Source organism: Hipposideros armiger, unplaced genomic scaffold (assembly GCF_001890085.2).
Source record: "Hipposideros armiger isolate ML-2016 unplaced genomic scaffold, ASM189008v1 scaffold_173, whole genome shotgun sequence".
Lineage (NCBI taxonomy): Eukaryota > Metazoa > Chordata > Mammalia > Chiroptera > Hipposideridae > Hipposideros > Hipposideros armiger.
The window spans coordinates 367,708-393,996 of NW_017731523.1; the positions used below are offsets into that span (position 1 = coordinate 367,708).

General features: G+C 38.8%; 1 protein-coding gene across 2 annotated transcripts in view; it reads right to left on the reverse strand.

Moving 5' to 3' along the window:
* GAREM1 (GRB2 associated regulator of MAPK1 subtype 1) overlaps positions 1 to 26,289 on the reverse strand; it is a 195,018-nt gene that overhangs the window by 120,445 nt on the left and 48,284 nt on the right. For both annotated transcript variants that reach the window (XM_019652118.1, XM_019652117.1), the window contains exon 2: positions 5,826 to 5,966. In XM_019652118.1, coding sequence (XP_019507663.1) covers positions 5,826 to 5,966 — 141 coding nt within the window. The remainder of the gene's footprint in view (positions 1 to 5,825; positions 5,967 to 26,289) is intronic.

A 26,289-nucleotide genomic window follows, 5' to 3' on the forward strand; every position in this document is an offset into this window, starting at 1 on the left:
TGTTATGCGATTTTACCACACTCGCAAAATCGCACACAGCCGACCATATAACAAACTCTGTATTTTGAGTGGAAATGTTAGGGGGTCGTCTTATACGCCGAGTCGTCTTATACGCCGGCAAATACGGTATTTTTTTCCCAAAGCACATCTAATAATTTCAGAATTCAGAATAAGGCAATTCTCATGACCACCATATCAGGGTGCAGTTCTGATGAAAACTTCAAGTCATATTTATCTTTTTCCCAAAGTTTTATAAAATTATTTCTATTCACGTGAGAAACATCATCAAGGTCTCTGATAAGAATATGGAAAAGGCACTCTGAACTGTCATTTCCTAAAAGCGCTGGGTTTTACTACTTTCCAGAATATATGTGAAGAGAGCTGCATCTGGCTGCCCAGGCTGGGTACTGCACAACTCCAAGGGACAGACACCATTTATAGAGATCGCGAAGTGAGGCACATTGCCCGGAACAGGACAGTGCAGTGGTCCTGATGGAAACATTATACTGACTCAAAAAAAAAAAAAAAAAGGTTCCCTACATATTCCAAAAAATAAGGTCATGCTTAAAAAAAATGAAGGAAGCATACATGAGCCAGCTTGTATCCAAATGGCTAAACTGAGGATAATTTGAGCATCAAAATAAATAATGTCAGGAATATAGTATAAGCCACTGAGGTGAGTTCATAATTCCACAGACACTAATAATAAGTAAATAAATGAATAAATAAATGGGAGAGAAGGAAAAGCTCTTCCTTACAGAAGAATGACAACTAACAAATCTAAGAGTGATGGAGTTCAGTTAGAAATGCACGTTTTTCCACCTTCCTAGTAAAAACTAAATCAGACAGAAATCATCAATAGCTGCTCAAGGGGGTGTGGAGGGTGGGGTGGGGAGGAGAGTTAGAGAAGGAACAGGGTACTTACAGAATATCAAAGCATTTCCTTTAAAATGTTCTTGGAATCACCAAGTAGGTGTTAATAACACAGCAGAGAACTCAGCCAACACCTCAGCCAAGTAATCAAAACTAAGTCACCAATAAAGGGCAAAGGGGCCTCCCACGCATCTGTATGTGATTTCCTGAGAACACATCATGTACATAGCAATCAGCCAAAAATGCATAACCTGAATCTAATCACAAGGAGACCCGGAAAACCCAAACTGAGGGCTAGTCGATAAAACAACTTGCCTATATTCTTCACACAATGAAGGCTGAGGAACTGTTCCAATTAAAGGCGACTAAAGAGATATGACAGTGAAATGCAGTAAATGGTCCTGAGTGGATGCTGTCCTGGAGGAAAAAAAATGCAATGAAGGTCATTATTGGGACATCTGCCAAAACTGGAACATGGACTATAGATTAAATATTAAATGTCCTGAATTTGTTAACAGTACTGTGATGACACAAGAGGATATCCTTGTTCGTAGGAAACACTGAGTGAAATATTAGTGAGATGTATGCTGTCTACTCTCAGATGATTCAGAAAAAATAAGTGTGTGTGTGTGGGGGGGGGCAGTGGTGAGACAGGGAGGAAAAGAGGGGAAATAAGAAAAACATGGCAAAATGATGTTAAAAATGTGTAAAACTGGGTAAGCGGTATAAGGAAATATATTATACTATTGCCACCTCAAAACAGAAGTAAAAAACAAAAACAGCAGCCAAAACAATTTTGAGGGGTTATCAGTGTTCAGCTTGCTTCAATGAGCAAAGTAATTCAACTTGAAATTAGTAGTGCAAAATAAAGAGTTAAATCTTTGAAAACATTTTGTTGCTATTATCGTAATCATCACCATGAACATTTATGGAGCACTAAGTGATAAGTACCCTGAAAGGTGCTTCACTTGTATTACCCTCTTTTAATCTTCATAACTACCCTAAGGAAAAGGCACTATAGTTATCCCTACTTCATAGATGTGAAACTAAGGTTTATAATCTTGCCCAAAGTAATACGGACAGCAAATAACAGAACCAGGAATCCAAAAAGGCTGATTACAAAGCAGGTGGGATTTATCACTATGTTAAACCTATTTAATTATTAATTATTAATTTTCCTGAAAGAGAGAGAGATGACTCTCAACCTAGATGAAATTCTGACAAATCAATCAAATATAAGGATTTCTTCTAATTATAATCAGAACACTAAATAAACCAGAGAGATATAAATAATCATATATATATATGAATAATAATATTCCAGGCTGAACTTGGTAATAAACAAATTCTTTGAAATAAAACACGTCCCAGGATGTCCTTTGAAATGATCTTATCAAATATCTCATAAACCATTTGGTCCTTGCTATAGAATGAATGTGTGTGTCCTCTGAAAAGGAGATGTTGAAGCCTAAATCCCCAATGTGACAGTATTTGAAGGTGGGGCCTTTGGGATGGAACCCTCATGAATGGGATTAGTGCCCTTTTAAGAAGAGACATCAGAGAGATGACTGCTCTCTCTCCACCACGTGAGGACACCGTGAGAAAACGACCATCTGCAAGCCAGAAAGTGGGCCTTCAGCAGTTACCAGATCTGTTGGTCTTGATCTTGGACATCCAAGACACCAGAAATGTAAGAAATAAATTTCTGTTGTTTATAGTCCATCTAGTCTATGGTATTTTGTTAAGCAGCCTGAACTAAGATAGTCATATGTCCAGTTTTTCTTTTTTTAAATGTATTTTCCCTCCTTTCATGTAAAGTGGTGTGATCTTAGTGTTCTTGTCTCCTTTTATTCTTGGCACCTCAGTTTTATTTTTTTTAAAAATGTCTCACGCTGCCTGATTTCCCAATTCAGTGTATCATTATGTTCCTTGCAGGTAAAGAGTAATCTGCTGAACATACCGTATCTTTCTTCCCAGTAGAAGCAGAATGACTGTTAATACAAAAATACACACACACACACACACACACACACACACACACACACACACTCAAAACAATAAAACATTTGCAAATACTTGCAGGTATTTGGTGAAATAATATCATTTGACATAAAGGATTCTCAACCATGGTTGCATAATTTAACCACAGAAGGAGCTTTTAAAATCCTGACGCCCACACTCAAGACCAATTATACCAGAAGCTCTGAAGATGGGACCTGGGCATCAATCATTTTTAAAACTTCCCAGGTGATTCCAATGTGTAGCCAAGTTTGGAATCCCTAGATGGAATGTCTATAGCCATAAAGAATTATATCTTATGTGTACAGAACCAAAGGATTCACAAAGGTTTTCTAGAATTCGTCTCACTAGTTAAGGAGTGTAGTCCTAAAGACTATAGTCCAACTGGTGAGTGAAGACACGTGTGAACAAAAGAAACGGTAGCCGAATGGACTAAGGACATGTGCCAAAAGAACGTGGTACACAGTAAGTACATCGGGAGACTACATGGGGACAATAAGGGATACCTGTACCCTCTGGACGCAATGACAGGCTCTGGTAAGAGCAAGGCTGAGGAAGGCAACTCCGGCTGGGGAATGGTGTACATGGAGAAGTATCCAATTATGTCCCGGAAACAGTGAGGTAACTAATATAACTACATCGGTTGCCTATTCAGAGTAGAAAAGGTAAGTTTAGGGCATAGACTATAGTAGAAGCAGCCCCTGGGGGGCCCAGAGAGTCTGGTGGCGGTTCAGAGCCTCTAAAGAGATTTGAGAAAATGATCAAATGAAAGCCCTCCTTTGGGAGGACTGATTGGACAGCTATTCAAAATGGACTTGGAGCAAAAACCAAAACTCTATTAAGAGAAAAACACGACAGATTATAAAAATTTTATGTTGATGAAGCATGACCTCATAGCTAGCTTCCTTTTCAGCTTTCCACAAAAAAAAAGGAACCAGAAGTTCGGACCCGCCGAAAACAGCGTGCATCTCACCTGCTGTGGGACCCACATACAAGAGAGGCTGGGTAGCCTGGAGGGCCGGTCTCCTTCTCTGCACCTGTGGCCCAGGTCCCAATCTCACAGCTGTAATACTTTCTGCTGCTCTATGTGCCTCCTTTTCCCATGAAAGCTACTCCTATGGCTAGGAAATATAATTCTAGAGGACGAAGTTTCAGGTCAGAGAAATGCTTTCTTTCTTATAGTGCTTTTGGAATAAGAAGGATCTTTGAGAAGCTGAATGATCCCGAGGTCATTCTGGCAGTTGAAGACTCCTAGGAATAAAAAAGGGGACCACACCATTCATTCTCTCAAATGTTTATTGAACACGTACCATTTACTACTGTTCTGGACATTGGAAAGGAAAGCAGGAAGGTCTGCTTTCCAAATAGACAGCTCTCTGGGCATTGTAGAGGTTTCACTCAAAAACATTACGGCAGTCTAAGGCTATCCAATTTATAGCTAATTGACTCAAGTGTGCTGCTATAGACCTTTAAAAACTGAATAGTGAAAGAAAGAAAGAAAGAAAGAGAGAGAGAGAGAGAAAGAAAGAGAGAGAAAGAAAGGGAAAAGGTCAAGATCCTTTATATAATGAACTATAAGTACCAGAGAAAGTACAGGGTAACATAAATTATTTTCTAAAAACCACACACACACACACACACACACACACACACACACACACAAACACACACACGGCGTGCACGCACGCACACACGAGGTCTGACAATTGTTTGCGAACTTTGTTACAACGATGTTGCTAACCTTTTTTGATATCAGAGAGATTATTCATTATAAATGTGTACCAACTGGACAAACAGTTAACCGAGTTTATTTGGAAGTGCTGAAAAGGCTGAGTGAAAAAGTTAGACCACCTGAACTTTTCACCAACAATTCATGGCTCTTGCATCACGACAATGTACCAGCTCACACTGCACTGTTTGTGAGGGAGTTTTTAGCCAGTACACAAATAACTGTATTGGAACACCCTCCCTACTCACCTGATCTGGCCCCCAATGACTTCTTTTTTTACCCAAAGATAAAGGAAATATTGAAAGGAAGACATTTTGATGATATTCAGGACATCAAGGGTAATATGCCAACAGCTCTGATGGCCATTCCATTAAAAAGAGTTCCAAAATTGCTTTGAAGAGTGGACTAGGCGCTGGTGTCGGTGCATAGCTTCCAAAGGGGAGTACTTCAAAGGTGACCATAGTGATATTCAGCAATGAGGTATGTAGCACTTTTTCTAGGATGAGTTCACGAACTTAATTGTCAGACCTCATGTATGTATACATACATGTGTGTGTATATATACATATTCAAGCCACTACATGTATCCTAAACTCCTAAAATAGTACTGCACCTAAATGTGCTCAATAAAAATTAAATGGCATTGTTGAGCTGAATGGAGTTCAAAATGAGGAAAGAAGGCAGCTATTATCCTGATTTAACAAAAGCAGTGAGGTCATCGCAGCTGCCTGTGTTTGCAAAAAGGGGCATGTCCAGGTATCTGAATTTCCAATCCCCTGTTTTTAAAACCAACCACAATGCTCAATTGTGAACCGGTATCTCGTGAAATCATGACATCAAAGTCCTCACAAAAGCAATGTTCAAGCTGTGCCCGGGGTTATTCAGAGATTTTGGAGTTCAGAAGTTGGTTGCATGTACTGAATGTCATCTAAGACTACAGAGGCATTCTTTGTGTTTGCAAAGTTGTCATTTTGTAAAATTCTACTAAGAATCTGCATTTAACTACATGCGTTCATTAGAAATACCTACAACAACATGAACCAGAGCTTTCAAATAACAACACAAAAGTGTTTGGTGCTGGTTTTTCTAAGTCATTATACTCTTAGTTTACAGACAATTCCTATTTCCTCACCTTGGAGAAAAAATTAGCATATTTCCAGTCCCCTCCCTCTCCCTTTTCTTGCCCCTTGAGAGGAAGTTTTACCTGCATAATGTACCGGAATCTCTATCTTTGGCCCAATGACATAGTGCCCCTCCTCCAAGCTATGGGCAGTGATGGTTGTCCACTGACGGCACGAATGGATCAAAAGGTAGTCATTTTCCCGCAGCCCTTCTATGCATTCTCCTAGAAAACATAAATTTATATAAGAAACTCAGTATTAGCATTTGCTTACTCCATACACTGCAATAAAATTTTAGTAGTTCAAACGTCACTAATGCAGAAGTTGCGAGTTCATCCCAAGAGGAGATAAAGTTCACTTATGAATTAGCAATAAAAAAGCATTTTATGCCAAGTGGATAATTTTACACAAGATCTCATAAAAATGTTTCCCACATATTAACAAAGAGATGTTCAAATATCTCATTGTATCTAAATAATTATATTTCAATGATTATAAAACAAACATTAAGTGCCTACAATACATTAGATAATACTTAGATGCTTTGTATATATTACTTCATGTAATACAGTAACATGAGGTCGTTACCGTTCCTTCTTCACAGTAAAAAAAAAAAAATCAAGGTTTAGAATGTTAAGTAACATGTCTAAGGTCACAGATTGAATAAACAGAAAAGAGCAGCTTCAGGTGTAGGTCAGATTGATTCCAAAGCTTAGGCTCTTAAACACTACAATATACCTACCAAAAATAAATAATAAGCTTATTTCTCTGTCTAAGTATCACTCGAGATTAAATGCTTATTTCTCCTTTTAAATTTTATATGTTTTGCCAGTTCTCTGTGGCCTCCTACCAAACTTCCCAATCAATTCAAACCAGTTAAATTTATAGCACACAAATGAAATTATTTTTTCATTTTAATATTTCCTGATGTACCCTTTTAGCATTTGAAGAGATGACAAACTATTTCAAAAGCGAAATCCATTCCCTGGGACTTTAAAAGATAGTTTTTTAGATGCTGAAATGATCCATCCCATTGATCCTGGTTTAGGAGTTTTAAATGCTCAGAGAAAATACCCAAAAAGGCAAATTCCTTTATACAGAAAACAATTACCTTTCCTTACTTTTAATGTTATTTTGATTGCATTGCAATAATTAAAAGAGTTACTGGCAATTTAACTGTATGTTGTGAAACGGCATTTATAGATTCCTCAAAAATTCTTATAAGTTTCAGTACTTTTTCAATTAAAAAAAGGTAGAGGAGGCTGTAATGATCAATCAACGTGGTTATCACAACCATAAACCATCAAATTTGTTCCCAATGATGCCATAATCTTTGAAATAGGCTTACTGCAAGAATACTTTATCTCTGTTGCAGGAAATACAAAGAGTTAAAATTAAAAACCTTATTGGGGAGGAGGTGGGAGAAAAAGAAACAGGCCTGGGAGTGGAAGTACCCTAGCAGAAGGGGGAGGGTGGAATTTCCAAACCAGACTCCCCTGCACGTCACACTTTGGGAAGAACAGGTTCATGAAGATACCACTGGGGGAGGCCACTGGTACTCAGCAGCCCTTTGCATCCCTCAAGCATGTTATGGCAGGAAAGAAAGATCTAGAAACACTGCCCCCAATATAGCCCCCTCAGAACTCCCCACCAGGGGCAGAGGGTGGGAAGGGCACATACACAGAAGGCGGGAATTACAAGTATGGGCTCTGAGTCCAGCAGACCTGGTCTAGTCCAAGTTCTGTCCCCGCAGGTCTGTGTGGTCCTGGGCAGGCACCTTCTGTTCACCCAGGAGATGGGGTGGCAAGTCCCTGCTTCATGAGTGGTTGTGAAGATACTCCATGACAGTGTTGGAAACTGCGGAGCACCAACTCTGTCATTTTATGTTCGGAGTGATCAGGAAACATCAGCTATAAATTTTATTTACTGTAAGGTTTTTCTTCCTAAAACTTAATCCTTTACGTAAACATTGTAATTTAGGTCATAGTATCCTTCTTATAGGTGAGGAAATGGTCTTCAGGGCAAACTTGCCTAGAGCTACACATCTAATAAGTTGCAGAAACTGACTTCGGGGTCTTTCTCTACATCTCCCTTCTGCTCTTCCAACACCATGTCTATGGCCTTGAAAACCACCAACAATAATCCAAGTAACAGGGAGAGAATGACCTTTGGCTTCAAGTCTCACGTGTTCACTCAACTGGTATGACAAGCACTGTTCCTAGCACTTGTGATGCCCATCAGAGAACAAAACAGAGATCTCTGCACTAGGACACTTATTATCCAATAGACAGGAGACAGATCGTACCATTGACAAGAATGATTAAATTATGAATTAATCAGAAAGTGAAAGGTGGTTTTACGGGTAAAGGGTAAGAGGATCAGGAGGACAAAATGTACATATTTAATGTGTACAATTTGATGACCACCAAACACTTCCTGAGTATCTTTTATGCACAAAGCAATGGGGGAAGTGGGCAAAAGCATAAAGAAGATTTGGTCCATGCATTCAGGAAGTCAACATTTTCACTGATGAGATGTGTTTATATGCAATTTCATGTAAGGTAGGACATTATGAGTGTTATGTCGGAGAAAGAAGGAATCTAGAGCAGGGATGATCAATCTAGTAGAGAAGATCAAGAAAATGTTAACAGGAATATAAAGCATTAGGGCTGGTCCTTCTTTGATGGATAAGATGGGCTTAGATGAGAGGGAGGCAATGGAGAGTCACTGAAGAGTTTTGGAGAAGAGAATGGCCGAATCACTGCTGTAGGAAAATTAATCTGGTGGTACTATAAAAGACAGATAGGAGAACAGGAGAAACCAGAGCCATGGGGTGTATGCAGGAAACTCAGAGGGAAAACAGGGCCAGTCAGAGAAAAAAGAAAAATGTCATTTTCTGCGACTAAATTGTTATATCATAAAAACTGTTTTAATTTTATTCCACAGTGGGCTCTAAAGAGGCAGCTAAGAAACAATTGCAGTTAAGTTAATCAAAATGAAAATTTAATGGTAAATCCTACTGCTAGCTGATGCAGTAAACACTCTATCAAGAGGATTCAGAATGATTTTCGAAGCCATAAAGTAGTAAGAAACCAGGGCCTATTTTTGAGCTTATGTCTTCTTTATTTTTTTAAAACAGCTAAACCATGTGTCTGCTTTAGGCAAAAAAAAAGTTCCACAAAAATTGTCTAGATATGAAACTTAATATAATCACTTAAAATAGCCTAGGGTAGGCCACTAATAGAGAAATTACATTGAATGAAAAACCCATTTTTTGGTGATATAATTAGCCTGTTGCTTAGCTACTATGTATAACATACTAAACTTACATGTTTAGCTCAATGATATAGTAACAAAAAGTCTAAAAGAATTGTGCGTTAAATTCCGGAAAGATGGTAATGCCATGTTGAAATTTCCCCACATCTAGCATGCTTCTGGGATATACTTTACTTGTCTTGTTTGAACTTGATCGCCTCTCAACATTAAGTCTTACATACTTGTTAAAATCGTTTTTAATGCTAGGAGAACTAAAATCCATTAATTCTTCAAAGTAAGCCTGCTTATAAAAAAGAAGACTCAATCTCAAAATTTTAAATAAATATTATCACCTGAACATGTACAGATTCTGTCCGCTCTTTTGGCTGCTGGGCCAATATAATCTCCTGATTTGCCTTTCTGATCTCTCCTTGCTACCTTCTCTGTTTTTCTCCCCTTTACATTAGCTGTAACTGTAGGGATTAATCAAAGTTCTACCTCTAGCCTACTTACCTTTTCTCTCTCTTTTACAATCTTATACACCTCTCAAGGATTTGGTTAGTTACGGACAGCTCCCAAATCCATGCTACTAGTTACTAATTAATTTCTATCCCGAGCTCAGAGTCCAGACTTCTACACATTTCTTCCTGGATGGCCCCCTGCCATTCACTCAGGCATCATAGATTCATCCAACATACACTTCTCCAGGACCAACTATGTTCTAGGACCTGGCAGTACAGCAGTGAACCAAGAACCTGCTCTCATGGACCTGGCCTCTTTGCTGGGTTTTCAATCTCCTGTTTCTTACTCTTTCAACTTGCTTAAATATTGCTGCAGATAAAACTTCCAAGAAGATAGCACTGCTCATCTTATTCTTCTGTTCACATCTGCCTTAGGTTCCCATTCATACAGAATGAAGTCTTAATTCCTTGGCCCCAGTACTCAAGGGTCCCATGAACTAGTTCCAAGGGGTCTATGGCCTTGTGTCTCCGACACCATATGTTAAGAGTCCAAAGGACACACTCTCCGTTCCACATACACGTTGCACTCCCACACATCTGAGCCCTCTCTTCACTTTCTTTCATTTGCCTGAGACTTTATTATCTCTCAATCCCTATCTACCTACTAGTTACCCTGCTTACTCTTGAAAGACCAACTCACATATCACCCTCATGAATGTCTTCCTGATACGAATCTTAACATTTTTTATTTAAACTGCATTATTTTATAACTTTCCTTATATCCTATGATGAATTTATAAATTTCTTTTAGAGTTATAAGCATAAGAAACTCAGACTGACTTTTTAATGTTTATATGTATTTAAATAACATAACAAAAATAATTTAACCCTGTGTGAATTGCAAGCATTTTTTTTCTTTTAAAACTGGTCTATATATTCATCAAGTTTGAGAAACATGTATAAAGAGGTTAAGGAAAAAAGATATTTGGGACCATAAATGCTGTTGGATGAGCTCCTCGCTAAACTATCATGTCTTACTAGCAACCACAGCAATGCAATGGAACAGCTCAGATTCACTGCTTTTTAAATACTCTAATATGTTTCTTTTTATTTAGACTATTTATTTAGAATATTTTCCCCCTGACATGGAATCTTATGTTTTTTATGTGACTTGTAACTATTTTTAGCTTTGTCTGAACTGCAATTAAATTCATTACAGTTGAATCTGAGTTAGTACGTATATAACTGTTGTGCCTTTATGTACGAGTGACTTCAGATATGTCTGAATCAGGTCGTAAAGTTGTTGTATAAGGTCTCTTGCAGTAGAATCCAAATCTCTATTAAATAATTAAAACATTTTTTTTAAACATGAAGACCAAGTATGAGTGTACTCTGATGACAATTTATGTTTTGATACTAAACCTGTTAACCTTCTACTAATAGGTTTTCTATTAAAGTTGGCTGAATCCAGACAGAGAACAAAATAGACACATACACATTTTTTTTTTTTTTGCTTGCTAGTCTCATGCCACATACAACAAAGGTGGGATTTTACACAATTCCTTAGGTTGTACTGTGATTTTTTGGCAGCTAATAAATTTAAATGTTTTTGATTTTTCCACATTTGTGTCTCTTTGTTCTTGGTGGTGTATTTCACGCCAGAGTAACAGGCTCAGTCAACAATCTGGGGCTCAGCTCTCTATTTTTTTTTTTTTTTTAGCTGAGCCATCCTGCCACCTATTGGCAGCTCAGCGGCTGCTCAGCTCGGGCTGGACTCGAACTGCTGTTGCTCAGAGCTCAAACTCTTGAGCGAGCTCTTAACCAACTGAGCCACTCGGCCGGCCCTGGGGCTCAGCTCTCTAGAAAGCATGTGCTCTTAATCTTTTCAACTCCTAGCATACCTGACTTTCCACTTTGCAGAGCAAATACATAATTTTATCTTTTTGCTGATTTACTCTTTTTAAAGTATGCTTTTCCCCCCGATTTGCTTGGTTTCTTCTCAGTACATTGGTAGAACAGCAGACTAAGGCCCCATTGAGATAACTTGATTTGTTAATACATGTGTAATGAAAATCAGATTTACTGAACATGGCATTGTTTTTATCTGTTATAGATATAAATTGTTCCTTATGTCATAGCCAAATCTATCTACAACGGGTAAATTAATAGGTTCTGTGATATCCGGGTGCTACTTGCTACAAATCTAATTTAACAGTTGTGCACTGTTTTATTTTACTGATGTTAAAAGGAAAGCTGGTCAAGTGATAACATTGTACTTGTACTTCCTCACTGTTAATAAATAGTGTTGCTTAATTTTAATTATGTGTTTACTTGACCTTATAATCCTTTTCATGTAGACAGGAATCCTAGTGACTTCAGTTAAATACTCAAACCACTGCATTTCTCTCACAACTTATAAACATTAAAAAAAATACCTTCAGTGGCGGGGGGGTGATCGCCAGACAGTATTACTCTTCTTTCTGACTCCCCTTGTAGTTAAGTGGTGCTATACCACCGAGTTCTAACCAGTGGTGTGAGAGGAAATGACATCTCCCACTTCCTGTCTTGGCCTTGCCCATGAAAACTGCCCACAAGCTATCCGCTATGGTCTTTCCTCAGCCAAGACCTGAATATTGGTTCTCAGGAAGACCTTGGAACAAGCTGACACAACTGCCAGCAGTCTGGGTTCCTTAATTAATACATAGTGGAACAAACTGCCCTGACCACACACTGAGCAGTGATGTGAGAAATACACTTTGACTGGGACGGGATGCCAGTGATGTGTTGTACTGTTGTAGTTTTCCTTTTTGGTTTCAGTAATTAGCCCACCTTAACTGAAACATCACTATGCATAACCTTCAATACCAGCACGTCTCCTGATCATCACGATCACAAAGTTGTTGTTAGAGAAGCTCTTTTTTCTAAGCACTCTTCATAAATACAAACGTACCTTGAATTTGCAAAGGTAACTGAGACTAAGAAATTCCTCTCCTCATTCTTTCAGTTAATTTCATCCCCAAAACTGATGGATACAATTAAACGCTATTTAATTAGCATCCCCAAACATTGTGATGTATGCAGTTCTAGTTGTTTTACTGTCTCCCAAACAAATAAGAAATATTTACTAGGAGAACAGAACACAGCACTATGATAACATTTCTTTGTCCCAAAGGACTATAATCCAAATGACATGGTGAGTAAAGAAAGGGTATGGTGGGGGCGGAGGGGGGCGGAGGGGGAGCGTAAAGGAGGTGACAGGATGATGTCATAGGAATGGCTCTAAGACACTGAAAGAGCAATCATGAAATCATGACATTAAAACATTGTCTGTAATGAAAAAGCAATAAGGTATTCCAAAAAGGAAGCATTAGAAAGGGAGAAAAATCCTAAAAGAAACAACTAATTAGCAACTAATTAAAATAGGGGGACATTATAAAGCGATTGGGGAGGGGAGAACATAGTTATAGGACATCATTAAAGCACAGGTAATAATTTTGAATCAATGCAAACTGGAAAAAAAAACAGCTCTAGGAATAAGAAAAGACATCGCTTTTGGCCTATTGGTTGAGATATTATAAGAAAGTGCAGGACTGAAGAGGGAGGATCAGACATAGGTATCAATCAAAGAATCTGAAGCCACAGGATGACAAGAGCTTCTCCAAAAGCAAAGGAAGGGGTTAAAAGAAGACAAAGGTTTTGGCAGATACCCTGGATGCAAAGGAAAGTGAGTGTGTTAGATCTCTCAGACACCATGAATAATTTTAGCCTTCTAAAAGGTCACATTCTCCTACTCCACACGTCAAACAAAGAACAGTCCTCCAATGGTGCGCACGCACCTGCATTTCTGTGTTCATCCGCTTCAACAGGCAGGTCCATTTCTAGGCGCTGTCATTACAAACACTAAGCTATCTCATGGTGCAGAGAAAGGGCTGGGGCCGGGGGAAGGGGAACTACAGACAACAGCAGCACTGCTTGAGCTTAGCTGCTGTCCAGTTCTAACAATGAGCACAATCATTCCTTGTTGTCTCAAATCCTCCCCTTCCTTCAAGGGCGGGTCATCCCTGTGTGCAAGGGAAGGAGCCTGCAATTCTAAGGAAAACAGCCGTTCTGACCCCAGGCTGCATGTTCATTGTAATCACTGGGGGACCTGTAAAAATTCCAGTGGGGCAGGTGAAGGGAGTGGGACTCAGGTGCCCACAGGCTCTGAAATCCCCTCAGGCGTCCTAATGTGTAGCCAGGGTTCAGAGAACACCGGAGGCGATTAAGGGCACAGACCCTGGACAGGCTTTACCCACCAGGTGACTCAGTTCTTGCATCTGCTGTGAGAAGGGAGTGAGATAATACTTAAGCAAGTACTTAGAAAGTGTTAGCCACGTATTAAGTGTTATTACTATTATTGCCCTCAAATACCTCAGGTCACAGGATTCTCTCAAGCTATTACATGTGCATAGCATCTGTCTGCTTTTTTTCATTTTGTAGTAATTATAAATTATCCTTTCTAACATTTTGTGACTATATATTACATTTCTCCAATTAGACTGTCACATTCTTGGGAGTCAGGGCCTTTTCTTGTCGTCTATCCTGACCAGGGTCAATCACCCAGCTGGTATCAATAAACAAATTATCACTGTTGATAATTCAACATGGTCATTTTCACCTATTGAGCTCCCCACAAATTGATACATTTAATTATCACATGAAATTAAAGATATTTTCCTCCCTTTTTGTCTTCTATTTTGCAACAAAAAGCAAAGAATTTCTATTTTCTAAGATCCCTCATTTCTAGTTAAACCAGGTTATTATTGCAGGCTCCTAGGAAGCTTTCCAACAAGAATGATTGTTAACCACATTAACTTATAGTTTTTTGTTATGAATCATCTTTAACTAGAAAGTGGCATCGATGGCTAGACATCCACTAGTATCTCATTCACCCCCTGTCCTCAGTAAGTCCCTATTCCCAGCCCCAGTAGCATTAGGTATAACAATGTAACTAAGGTATAGAGTAGACAGTGGGATGTAGTGGAAGTAGTATGTGCTTCCAAGACGTATTTTTTTCGAAATATCTTTAATATACCAGAAAGTTGACGGACCAAAGTTTATAATTCAATGGTTTTAGTATATTGAGTTGTGCAATCATTACTACAACTTAATGACAGAACATTTCTATCACCCCAAAAGAAACCTCCTACTCATTAACAGTCCTTCCCTACTACTCACCCCAATCTTAGGCAACCACTAATCTAGTTTCTGTATCTATAAATTTGCCTATTCTGGGCATCTCATATAAATGGAATTATAAACTATGTGACCTTTTGTGTCTGCCGTCTTTCACTTAGCATAATGTTTTCAAAGTTCATCTATGTTGTAGCATGGACCAAGGCTTCATTCCTTTTTTATGGCCAAAGAATATCTGTACGTATATGTTTATTTATCCATTCATCACAAGCTGGACATTTAGACTGTTTAGTTTTGGCAGTTATTGAGTACTGCTGATATGAACAGGTGTGTACAAGTTTTTGTGTGGACATCTGTTTTCATGTCTCTTGGAAGGGGTAGAACTGCTGAGTCATATGGTAACTCTAAATTTAACTTTTTGAGAACTCCCAGGCTGTTTTCCAAATTGGCTGGACCATGTTACGTTCCCACTAGCAAGGAATGAGGGTTCCAATTTCTTCACAGACTCTCCAACACTTGTTATTATCCATCTTTTTAATTACAGCCATCTTAGTGGGTATGAATCGTGTGTCTCATTGTGGTTTTGATTCATATTTACCTAATGATTAGTGATGTTGAGCATCTTGTCATGTGCTTATTGGCCCTTAGTGTATCTTTTACAGAGAAATGTTTATTCAAATCCTTTGTCCAATTGTAAATTCGGTTATTTGACTTTGTTGAGTTGTAAGAGGATTTTGTATATTCTGGATACAAGTTCCTTATCAGATGTGTGATTTGCAAATACTTTCATTATGTGGACTGTCACTTTATTGATAGTATTCTTTGAACCACAAAAATTTTAAATTTTAAGTCAAATTAGTTTTTCTTCAGTTGTTTGTGCTTTTGGTGTCCCACGTGAAAAACTGTTGCCCAACCAGGGTCATGAAGATTTTTATGCCTATGTTTTATCTTTTGTGGCTATTACATTTAGGTTTATGGTTTATTTTGAGTTAAGTTTTGTGCATGTTATGATTAGGGGTCCAACTTCATTCTTTGGCATGAGGATATCCAGTTATCTAAGCACTAGTCGAAAAGATTACTCTTTCTTCATTGAAATATCTTGCCTCCCTGTCAAAAATCAATTGACCATAAATGTAAGGGTTTATTTCTGGTCTCACAATACTATTCCTTATATCTATCCTTACACCAGTACCACACTGTCTTAATTACTGTAGCTTTGTAATAAGTTTTGAAAATGGGAAATGTGAGTCTCCAACTTTGTCCTTCAAGATTGTAATGTGTTTTTTGGGTCCCTTGCATTTCCATATGAATTTTAGGATTCACTTGTCAATTTTTGTCCTTATAAAAGCAAGCTGGGATTTTGACAGGGATTGTGTTCAGTCTACAGATCAATTTGGGGAGTAGCCATCTTAACAATATTAACTCTTCTGATCACGAACATCAGATGTCTTTCCATTTATTTAGATCTTTATTCCAACATTTTTTAGTTTTCAGTGTGCAAGTCTTGAACTTCTTTTGTTAAATTTATTCCTAAGTATATTATTATTTTTTATGTTATTGCAAATAAAACGTTTTGTTTTTTTTAATTTCAATTTTGGAGTGTTGATTGGTAGTGTAAAGAAGTGTAATTAATTTTTGTATATTGATATATCCTGAAATCTTGTTGAACTACTTCTTAGTTCTAACAGTTTTTCTTTCTTTCTCTTTTTGGTAGATTCCTTAGGGTTTTCTATATGTAAGTTCATGTCATCTGCAAATAGGGATAGTTTCGCTTCTTCCTTTCCTATCTGGACGCCACCTTTTTTTTTTTTCTTTTTCTTGCCTAATACCCCTGGCTAGAATCTCTAGTACAATGCTGAACATAAGTGGCAACCAAGATGTATCTTTGGAGAGGATGTGCCATTCTTTTTCTTGTTTATTCTTCCTGATAGATGGAATGTGGATGTGATTATTGGAACTAAATGGTAGTGACCATCTCGGACTTGAAGAGGAACTTAGGCCTGAAACTGAGTCTGTAATACAGAAACACATGAAAAGAAACCTAGGTTACTGTCACCTTGGGCAACACACCAACCTGGACTTTTTGGGTCTCTGTGACCTACAGCTAAACTCAAACCTAAATCAATACAGGAGTGCTGGGATAAGGTAAGACTTGTGGTACCTGCATTATTCAATCAAAACATATGAACTAATTTCAAAACAGAAAAGAATTTTTGTTTTTTATTATTTTAAAAACCGATTTTATTAAAGGTGCCTATCTAAGGAAGAGCTGTCTACGCCTGGCTCCTGGTTGCAAAATCTGAACGATGTCTGGTATCTACTGTTGTTGTTTTTTTTTTACTTCAGACTAATTCCACAGAGTTTATAGCAAACAGCACTCACCAATATTCTGGTTCTGGTAATTACTGTCAAGCTTCCTAACTGGTTTTGTGATTATAGAGGCTGTATCACTTTTACTGACTCAAATTTTCTTCATAAAGATGAGAATACTACTCAAAATCACAAAAAATCTTTTGTCACACATTTAATAAAACTCTTTACTTATACCTAATTATATGTTAACTAACATTTGGATGGTTAAAGTTACATATATTAGGAGCTTTGGATTTAACCCTCCCTCGGGCGTAACTCATCTCACAGATTGTTTTGAATTTCTGTTGACTTTTATACTGAATTTATGTAATAAACATGTATTGTTTTTACTTTGTGGCAAACTAGAATCTCATTCTGAATAAATAATACGCATGCTTACATGTTATTTTCATTCATTTTCAATTTAAATAAATAAATGTCATACACGCATCTAGTAGATGCAATGCGCCCGAACTCATAACTTTTGCATTGCGCCCGATGGAGGGTTAAGTTATTTAAGAAACCAAGTCAAGAGCATGTTTCTAAATGGGGTAATATTGTGTATCCCTAATGCATACAGAAAAATAATAAGTGTTTTTATATTAATGGCTTAAAATAATCATGAGGAATATAGATTTTTCCTAGAATTTACCTAGAACTTTCCTAGAATTTACTATTAACAGGAGAACTTCATATCAGCATTAAGTACCTCAGTGATCTCACCAGGTGAGTACTAGAAAGAAAAAGTCACTCTATAGCCTGTCGATTATGCATCCATTATTTGACCATTATGAAGAATTCTGACCCAGTAACTAACTCTTCACTCCTCCCTTGTGTCTCATTTTGGCCTTGAACCTGCAGCACAGAAGTTCTAGTATAACCCATGATCAGGATTTCCCTATTTTCTGCAAATGTGCAAGAATTTATAGGAAGCCACTTAATTATTTGGAGCAGAGTCTATAAAATGCTAATGTAATCCAGAAGATTTTTCTTTTGTAGCCCCCACAATATTTTTATTCTTGGAAAATATTCTGATTAAGTTAAGCCAAATATCTGCCATCATTAGCCATTTGACTAACCTAAAAGTGACTGCCAGTTCCTTTACTGACTATAAGTATCAAAAGTCAGGGAGACAAAACCAATGCTAAGGAAGCAGTTAAATCTGCACAGCGTCCAACTTTACTATGAGTGCAGAACACAGGAAAGAACAAGGAACCCCTTTGTCTGCTCTACTAGATCACCATGGTGTTCTTTAGGCCCAAATCATCTTTCTGCTCTGCCTGCATTCCACGAGCTGCTGAGCAATGAGTAGGTGTATAATAAATGCTTTCTGAATGAACAATCTTGAGTAGAAATTGGTGAGCATTTATAGCAAATACGTTTAAGTATAAATGAAGCACTCAGGTCTTCATGAACATGTAAGCCCCTCAAAGAAAGCAGAGCATTTACAAAAGGCTATTTTTTCAATTCCCCTCTACTGATCTCTTCCTACCCTACACAAACATACACAAATCTACATTGTCTAAGATCCCTGTTTCGATGAATACTTGATTCAAGGGCCCAAGGACAACAATCTTGGGTTCTAAGCAAGTGAGAGAGTTGTTATGTTTTTACCTTTTATGGTTTACTGTGAAATCCCAACAAGAAGAGAAGGAAACAGATATTTAGTCAAAGCACTAAGTGGTCATGAAGATAAAGAAATTCATAGTGAAATCTAAGCAAAAGGAATGCGTGAAACAAAAAAAGATGTTTAAAAGAGAGAGAGAGAGAGAGAGATTAGGGATATATTATTACCTCTTTTCAAATGAAGCCTTGGACAAAGGACTCCTTTTCAATAGTAGATGTACCAGGAATTATCGATAATAGTTTCTTGCTGTGTGAAACAGAAGTATGCCTACTTAAGTCGAATCCGAAATTTTATACTCTGAAATACTGAGCTGTACCTAATACTTAAAAGATAAGACGCTATGCCAAGTGATTTTTAGAAAAAACAGGTGAGCAACTGTAGTATCAGTATTTCCACAAACATTCAAAATACAGTCAATCTCCCAGCACAGTGCCTGGCACATACCATGGAATCACATTCCTGGCAGTTGAGAGAAGGGGCTCAGACTGACATGGGAAAAATACTCGTTGGTAATCCATTAAAAGATAATATACAGACATTCCTCTCTCAGTAAGTCTGATACAGCTGCTGTGTCCTCCAGTGTTGGACAGGGAATGTAAGATGATGCATTTGGTTGGTGCGATGAGTGTCTTTATCACACTGTGAGATGTTCACACCATAAAGGCATGCAGAGACCAAGAGCAACTGAGAACCACAGAAGGCGGCAGGCGTCGGCTCAGGCTGCCCCAGACACCAGGCTATGGGAAGGGAGAGCAGGCGAAGGCCAGGCCCTGGGCACATTACCTAGGATCTCCCCCTCCCTGGCCCCAGATCTCTGCTTCCACTAATTCAAATGAATATATGACGACTCCACATGCAGGAGGCACTGTGGGATCTCAGAAACATGTTAATCATTAGGTGAATTCTGCCTTCGGCTTGAGTTTTCTAAAAACAGTCCCTCACCAGAAAGTGCCTCTCTGAGGAGATAAGTATGTATTGTTTATCAAAAATTTGCAGGAACCTCACAACCGGACTCACATCAACTAGGGTCCACAGAATAAGAGCGATCTTCCTTGGACCCCTCCCGGCACCCAGAGGTCTATGGTCCTCAATCAATAAACCTTCCTTTACTCGAAACTCTGACATTTTGAGTTTTCAAAGCATCAGACACATGGACTTTGAACCAGTAACAAGTTGGGATAATTGAATGAAAACAAATCTAAAGGACTCTGGATAGTACCACGTAGACAGAAGTCTCACAAAAAATATGGCTTTGCTTTTTGTTTTCTTCTCCATTCGTTCCCTTTACCTTATTTGCCTGGCTGAGGTACACAGGACAGTTTCTTTGTCCGGTGACAAGATGCTCTATTAATGCGCAGTGATTTGCACTATGCCTCACTTCCACTAATAAAATAAAGGCTGATTTTCGCCAGGTATAAATGTCATGTTAAATCCAACAATTTTATTTCAAGAAGATAAACTGAGCCACAGTCAAACTTAGGGGATTTTCACTGTCATTTTGTTTTAAATTTGGTTTACATTCATTCCTTTGAACTTTATTATGTGATAAATAAAACAAAATACTAAAGAATCAAACTAAAATACATGATTCGCTGCTATAAAAGTTACACCAAAAGATATATTCTTTTAAAAAATATTTGAATTACATATTTGGCAGTTTTTAGAATTTGTCTCACATTAAGTACATGCCCCAAAACTCTGCAGAGCTTTAACTGGAAAAACCAAAAAAGATTTTGAAATAAAGAAACAAAGGCACACACATATGCCAATGTTGAAAATTTAATGATGTTTCCAGTATCAACACACAAAATGACTGAATTTTAATATTTGCTGTACACATATAAGAGGGTGAATAACAAAAATGCAGATGTCACGTGACACCTGAAGTTTTTGTTTTTCCACGTGGGTTGCTCTGAAGGCAGAAGCTAGACAATATTTTACCTCTGACTTCAAAATACATACTATAAAAAAGTACAACATGAAAGAATACCATACTAAAATACTAGAAATAAACAGTCTAAAACGTTAAAATAAATCAAATCAAATTTTATAGACAGAGCTACATAGTCTAGACTATAACATAATACAGGCCCCCAAAGAAGTACATAGTATGTATCTCTTATAAGTAGGGTGCAACTTCTTAAAATAGAACTAGAAAATAAAATAAAAAACCATTCTTCCTTTCTAAAAATAATACCAAAAAACAAATAGCTAGGAGTTTACAGGTACTGACTGAAAGGCCTCTCAATGAAATTGGTACTGTGGTTAGTTATATCCCCTGACCAACTATATGGCTTACAGATAACTGTAGGCAAAATGTAACAAGAAAAAAAAAATTGACATTTAATCCTCTGTAAACAGGGCCATTTCCTAAATGTGTAATCTGAGACATGGAACATTTAATTTGCTTGAGGAGAGGCAAGATATAGTTTCCAGAGTTCTCAAGTGTATTATGTACACATATACTTAAATAAAAAAAAAATCTATTTTAATGGACTGAAATTATGTTGGCAATTACAAATAAAAGGTCACTATCTGCAAAGTTTAAATTATGTTAAATTTAAATAACATTTTAAAGGTTTTCATAGACATTGACAAATAAGGGATAACACAGCCTGGCTCAATAAATGAGGGGGCTCCTCCCACCAAAATCCATCAGTGAGTCACTGTGTGAACACAACCAAATGATTTAGAGTGTTCTAAGCTCACTCTGATACATAGATAGTTGGATTATAGTTAATCATATATAATTTTTTTTCAGATAAGGGTAAACCTAATTAAAGAAATTCACCACAAAGTGGACACATCAGAAACGAATATGGGAAACTCTCTACCCCATCCTATTCTCCCTTGCAGCTCTAAGAAATAAAGAAATAATTTTACAAATTATCCAGTGGACCAGTGTCCAGAATGTTATTCCATTAGCTTAATAAAAAGGATATTTTCTTCCATCTCATTTTTTTTTCTAGATGCAAGAGAAATACTAGATAGAGGGTCTAAATAAAACCAAGGAGATGAAAACAGAACCATCACCCCCTATGTAAGAGAACTGACACCCTGTGTCATCTTGTCCCCCAAGTGAGACAGTCAAAATGAGATGCTTTCTCCTTGGCGTGCTTACAGATTTCACCAGTCGGACTCTGAGGTCAACAGCTCCTGTTGCTGTGTACTGTAAACACCCACAGCCCATCCCACACATCCTTCTGTCCTGGGTCTCCATCTTCCGTCTGCCACGGGATAGCCACGCACTGCTCTTTTGCTTGTTTTCTGCATGTGAAATGGGAATACCTGGCTCACTCCAATGGTTAACGTGAGCAACATGTTCCGCACCATGATGTAACATTGCCAAGAATTACGTCAGCGAAGTGAAAAGGACCAGAAACCTACATTCTCAAATGACTGTAAGCATGATGATACTTTAACAATATAAACACGGAAAGGTTACAGCCCTCCATACCTCCTCCGACAGGATGAAATCTATACCAAGCATCACGATCAAATAAAACCAGTAAGGCTGGGCTCAGGGTTTTAGAAGAGAAAAGGGGAAAAGAAATAGGAGTCTCCTTAATTCAATGCAATAGTGATTATTAAGGCAACAGATGGGAAGCAGACTGGAAGCTTGTGAGATGCTAACACTGCAACTCTGAAGACCAATAATCAGCATTAGTAGAGAGATACGGAGTGAGAGACACTGTATTAGATTTCTAATGCTGCATAACGAATTGCCACAAATTTAGCAGCTTACATGTAGGGCAGAAATCTTGGATGGCATGGCTGGGTTTCTGCTTAGGCTGACATCAAGCTGTTGGCTGGCTGAGCCTTCATCGGGGGCTCAAGGTCCTCTTCTAAATGCATTCTTGTGGTTGGCAGAATTCAGTGGCATTTGTAGAATTGAAGTGCTGCTTTTCTGGCTGGCTACTGAGACCACTTTCCACTCCTAAAGGCTGCTCTCAGGGACTTGCCCTGGGGCCTCCAACCTATCTCAGCCAGGGAGAACCTGTCTCATGTTGAATTCCTCTCATGCTTAGAACATCTCCGACCTCCTCTCCTGTGACTGGCTAGAGAACACTCTCAATTTTAAAGTAGGGCTTGTCTAATTAGGTTGGGCTCACCAAGGATAATCTCCCTATCTTCAAGTCAACTGATTAGGGACCTTCATTAATTACATCTGCAAAATCCCCTTTGCCATGTAAGTAACAATCTGGTATAATACCAGGGGATGAAGATCAAGGGTGGCATCTTAGAATTCTGCCCCCCATAGACAGAAATATGGGAAGAAAGCCAGTGATTCCAGCATAGAGCAGATACAGTATTTACGTCAAGTATTATGGGGAAACTTGGTGTTTACATAGTAACTTTCAAAGAGAACTTATGGGTAAAAACAATCAAAGTCGACTTATACTTTGAGATATTAGGGCATGATAACAGTTGTGACCTTGCCCAAGGTGAGTGGAAAGACAAAGAGTGCAACTCTGCTTTATTTTCAACATCTCAAATCGACAAAAAACAAACAAACAAACAAAACAACCACCAAACAAGAAAATCATAGTTCACTTAGACTCTGGAAATAAACAGACTCTCACAATCAAGATACATTTGAGAAACACCTGCAGCCAAAACTTATTAGTCTATATTTAAAAATAAAGTTTTAAATAATTTCCAATTTCACTTAGCTTTGAAAAGTTAATTATCACAACTTTAAATAGTTTCAAAATGACTTCTCTATATGATGCTTAGGTCTCAAGACTCCTTTGCTATGGTCCTTTGTACTTTTCAACCCTAGATTTGCGAGAGGAAGAAGAGAGTGGAGTCCTTTTTTTTTTTTTTTTTTTCTAAAAAGAAAAGTGTCAGCTATGGACGTAGGGGAAAATCCGCATTACCACTAAACCCCCGTGCACCGCGACTTCCGGGACCCGTGCTGCTGCTGTGGGCACTGGTTCCCGCTGACTCCTTTGCTCTTTGGGTCCCACGTTCCTGGCCCTGAACTATCACTCTGGCTGGGATAAAACCCACCAAGGCACTCATCCATTCAAAGGACCACTCGGAAACCACACACCTTTGGGAGGCTGGTAAAGGAAGGTTTCCATTTAAACTGTCAAGAACAGAATCCAAAGCTGGAAGCAGGAAGGTGACATAGTCCTTAATTGCATTGGTTTCGTAAACATGGACAGTCTGTGCTACGGAGCTGTCTTCATTACAGAGAATGCTGCCACCCTAGGGTTCCTCAGACTGTTCCCACTAACTCAGTATTTGTGCTGCATGTACCTATGCAGAGAAATGTTTACACCTACTTCTGAGGAGATACAAAAGTGCATGAAGGCATGTTCTACCCAGCATCACTCAGAGAGAGGGTAATTATGGAAAGGTCAGTAAAACTATCCAGTGTCATCAATTCATTAGTTTGTCCGAATAGCAGCTGTACTTAGTTATACATGATTGTCAAGCACAAGCCCATCCTGGAGTCCAGGTCTGTACGTCCAATTCCTTCTGGGTATCAGCAGCTGAACTCCCCACAGGAACCCGACTTCCTGTTTTCCTCCAAAGCTCCTGCTCCTTCTATCTAAGCAGATGGGAGCTCCAGTCTCCCAGTCAACCAAGCAGTCATCATCAATGGCTCTTCCCTCCTCACCTCCATCCATCCACCTCCTCACCAAGGTTTACAGACACCTACTGATTTGGGCAACAGGATGTGTAATAGTAATTAAGAGTGTGGACTCTAGAAACCTGTTGACTCAGTTCACATCCCCAAACTGCCACTTACTGGCTGTGTAACTCAGTAAACTGTCTCTCAGTTCTCTCATCTGTAAAATGTAGATAATAGTAACAAGAGCATCTACTGTATAGGCTGTGGTGAGGAGTAAGTGAGTTTGTAAATATGAAGCACTGACACCGTGAGCACTCAATAAATCTTAGTCACCATTGCTGTCGTCGTCGTTCTAATTCAGTATCTCTCAGCACCATCCCCTTCTCTCCATCCCCTCGGCTTTCAGCTTCATCCAGGCTCCCAACAGCTCCTAGCGGAACTACTGCGAGGGCTTCCCTGTCTAGATGCTGGCACCCTTCTAACCTAGCTTCCATTTCACTGCAATAAAAATCTTCCAAAGGCAAAACTGCTCTCATGATGACCCTCCTTGGAAATCTTCATTGGCGCTTCACTGCTCAGAGAAAACAATTCCAAACTCCATGGGTTACAGTATGACACCCTTCCTGACATGGCCATAGCAATTACCCTGGGAAAGTCTGAAGAATAACAGGGCGTACGGAGACCAGCACAGCCCCATGAGCAATCTATCTCAGGTCTCCAGGCTTTTTTCTCAAGCATATCCTGTTGTTGCCTAGAACGCCCTTCTCTCTCTTAGGTGTTCAAGCTAGAAATCTGAGTCTCACACTGCCTCCTCTTATCTTTACAAGAGATCTGTTCTTCCTTACATTTTAGAAGTCTCCTTAAGGCCAACGATAGTCTCAAGTCCTTATGAGACTTTCCCAAACCAGACACGTGTTACCTTTTCAGCATGGCATCCTCCAGCAGGTGATACGAACAGAACTACCTGAGGCTCTCTGAGGCAGTTTCCTTAAGGCCTCTGCTCCTCTATGCGCTGTGTGCGTTCCCTTCTGCCTGGGACGGTCTCTCATCCTTTCTCCATCTTGCACAACCCCCATTCTTGGTTGAGGTCTTTGCTGGTACCTCCCTCCTGTGTTTCATCCCACAGGTGGGACTGTTTCCTTCCCTTTTCTCGTGGCATTCTGTACACATCTTTCCCAGGGTCCTTTTAACCGCAGTGACATTTCCTATTTGTGTGCTTGCCTTCCATGCTAGGTTGGGAGCTCAGGGTCTTGGCAGACCAGGTATTCAATCCTAACGCTCAATTTATGTACGTTTGCTGAACAGATTCCCGTGCAGCTGGCATTCTGCCGTCGTTTTCCATTTTTCAAGTTCAGGGTGAGCGTCGCACTAAGTGATGCTATTTCTTACAGAACAGAATTTGGTGTAGGAAAAGTTTTCTCAGAGTCCCCACAAAGGGAGTTTGTTATTACTCTTATCTAAAACTCAGAAAGCTTATCAGCCCTTGGCAAAGGCTGCTAGGAGAAAACAATGTATAAAAATGTGGGCTAACCATATGGAGGGAAATACGTTTTTGAAAAGCGACAATTCTGAATGGAACAGTAATAATTAGATTTGGAATTACAGAATTTTAGAATGAGAAGGGAGCTTGAAGAGCCCACTGCCTTAACTTTATAATTGAGGCAATGTACACAAGGTCTCCCATCAGTTAGTGGCAACAAAAGACTAGACTCCAGCTTCCTGCTTCCTAGTCCTAAGCCAGTCTATCCCATTAGGCCAGGTGAAAAGGGGAACAAAATCGCTGGTTCTACAAGTGAGGCACTCAGATTTCACCCAAGCACACAGGCAGTTCACCTAAGTCGTATATTTCAATGCAGTTTCAAAGCAAACCCAGCCCAGGTGAATGCTGTGTGAGACAACAAAAAGACAGACAGCAGCTGGTTTGGAAGTCTGAGCGCAAAGTTTGAATCCTGGCTCAACGCTAGCTGTGTAAGCCCCGTTAAGTCACAATAATCTCGGAGGCAGTTTTCTAACTGAACTGTGAAGAACAGTGCCTCTTTCATAAATTATTGTGAGGATTAAATGAGAATACACTGATGAGTGTATTCTGTGAA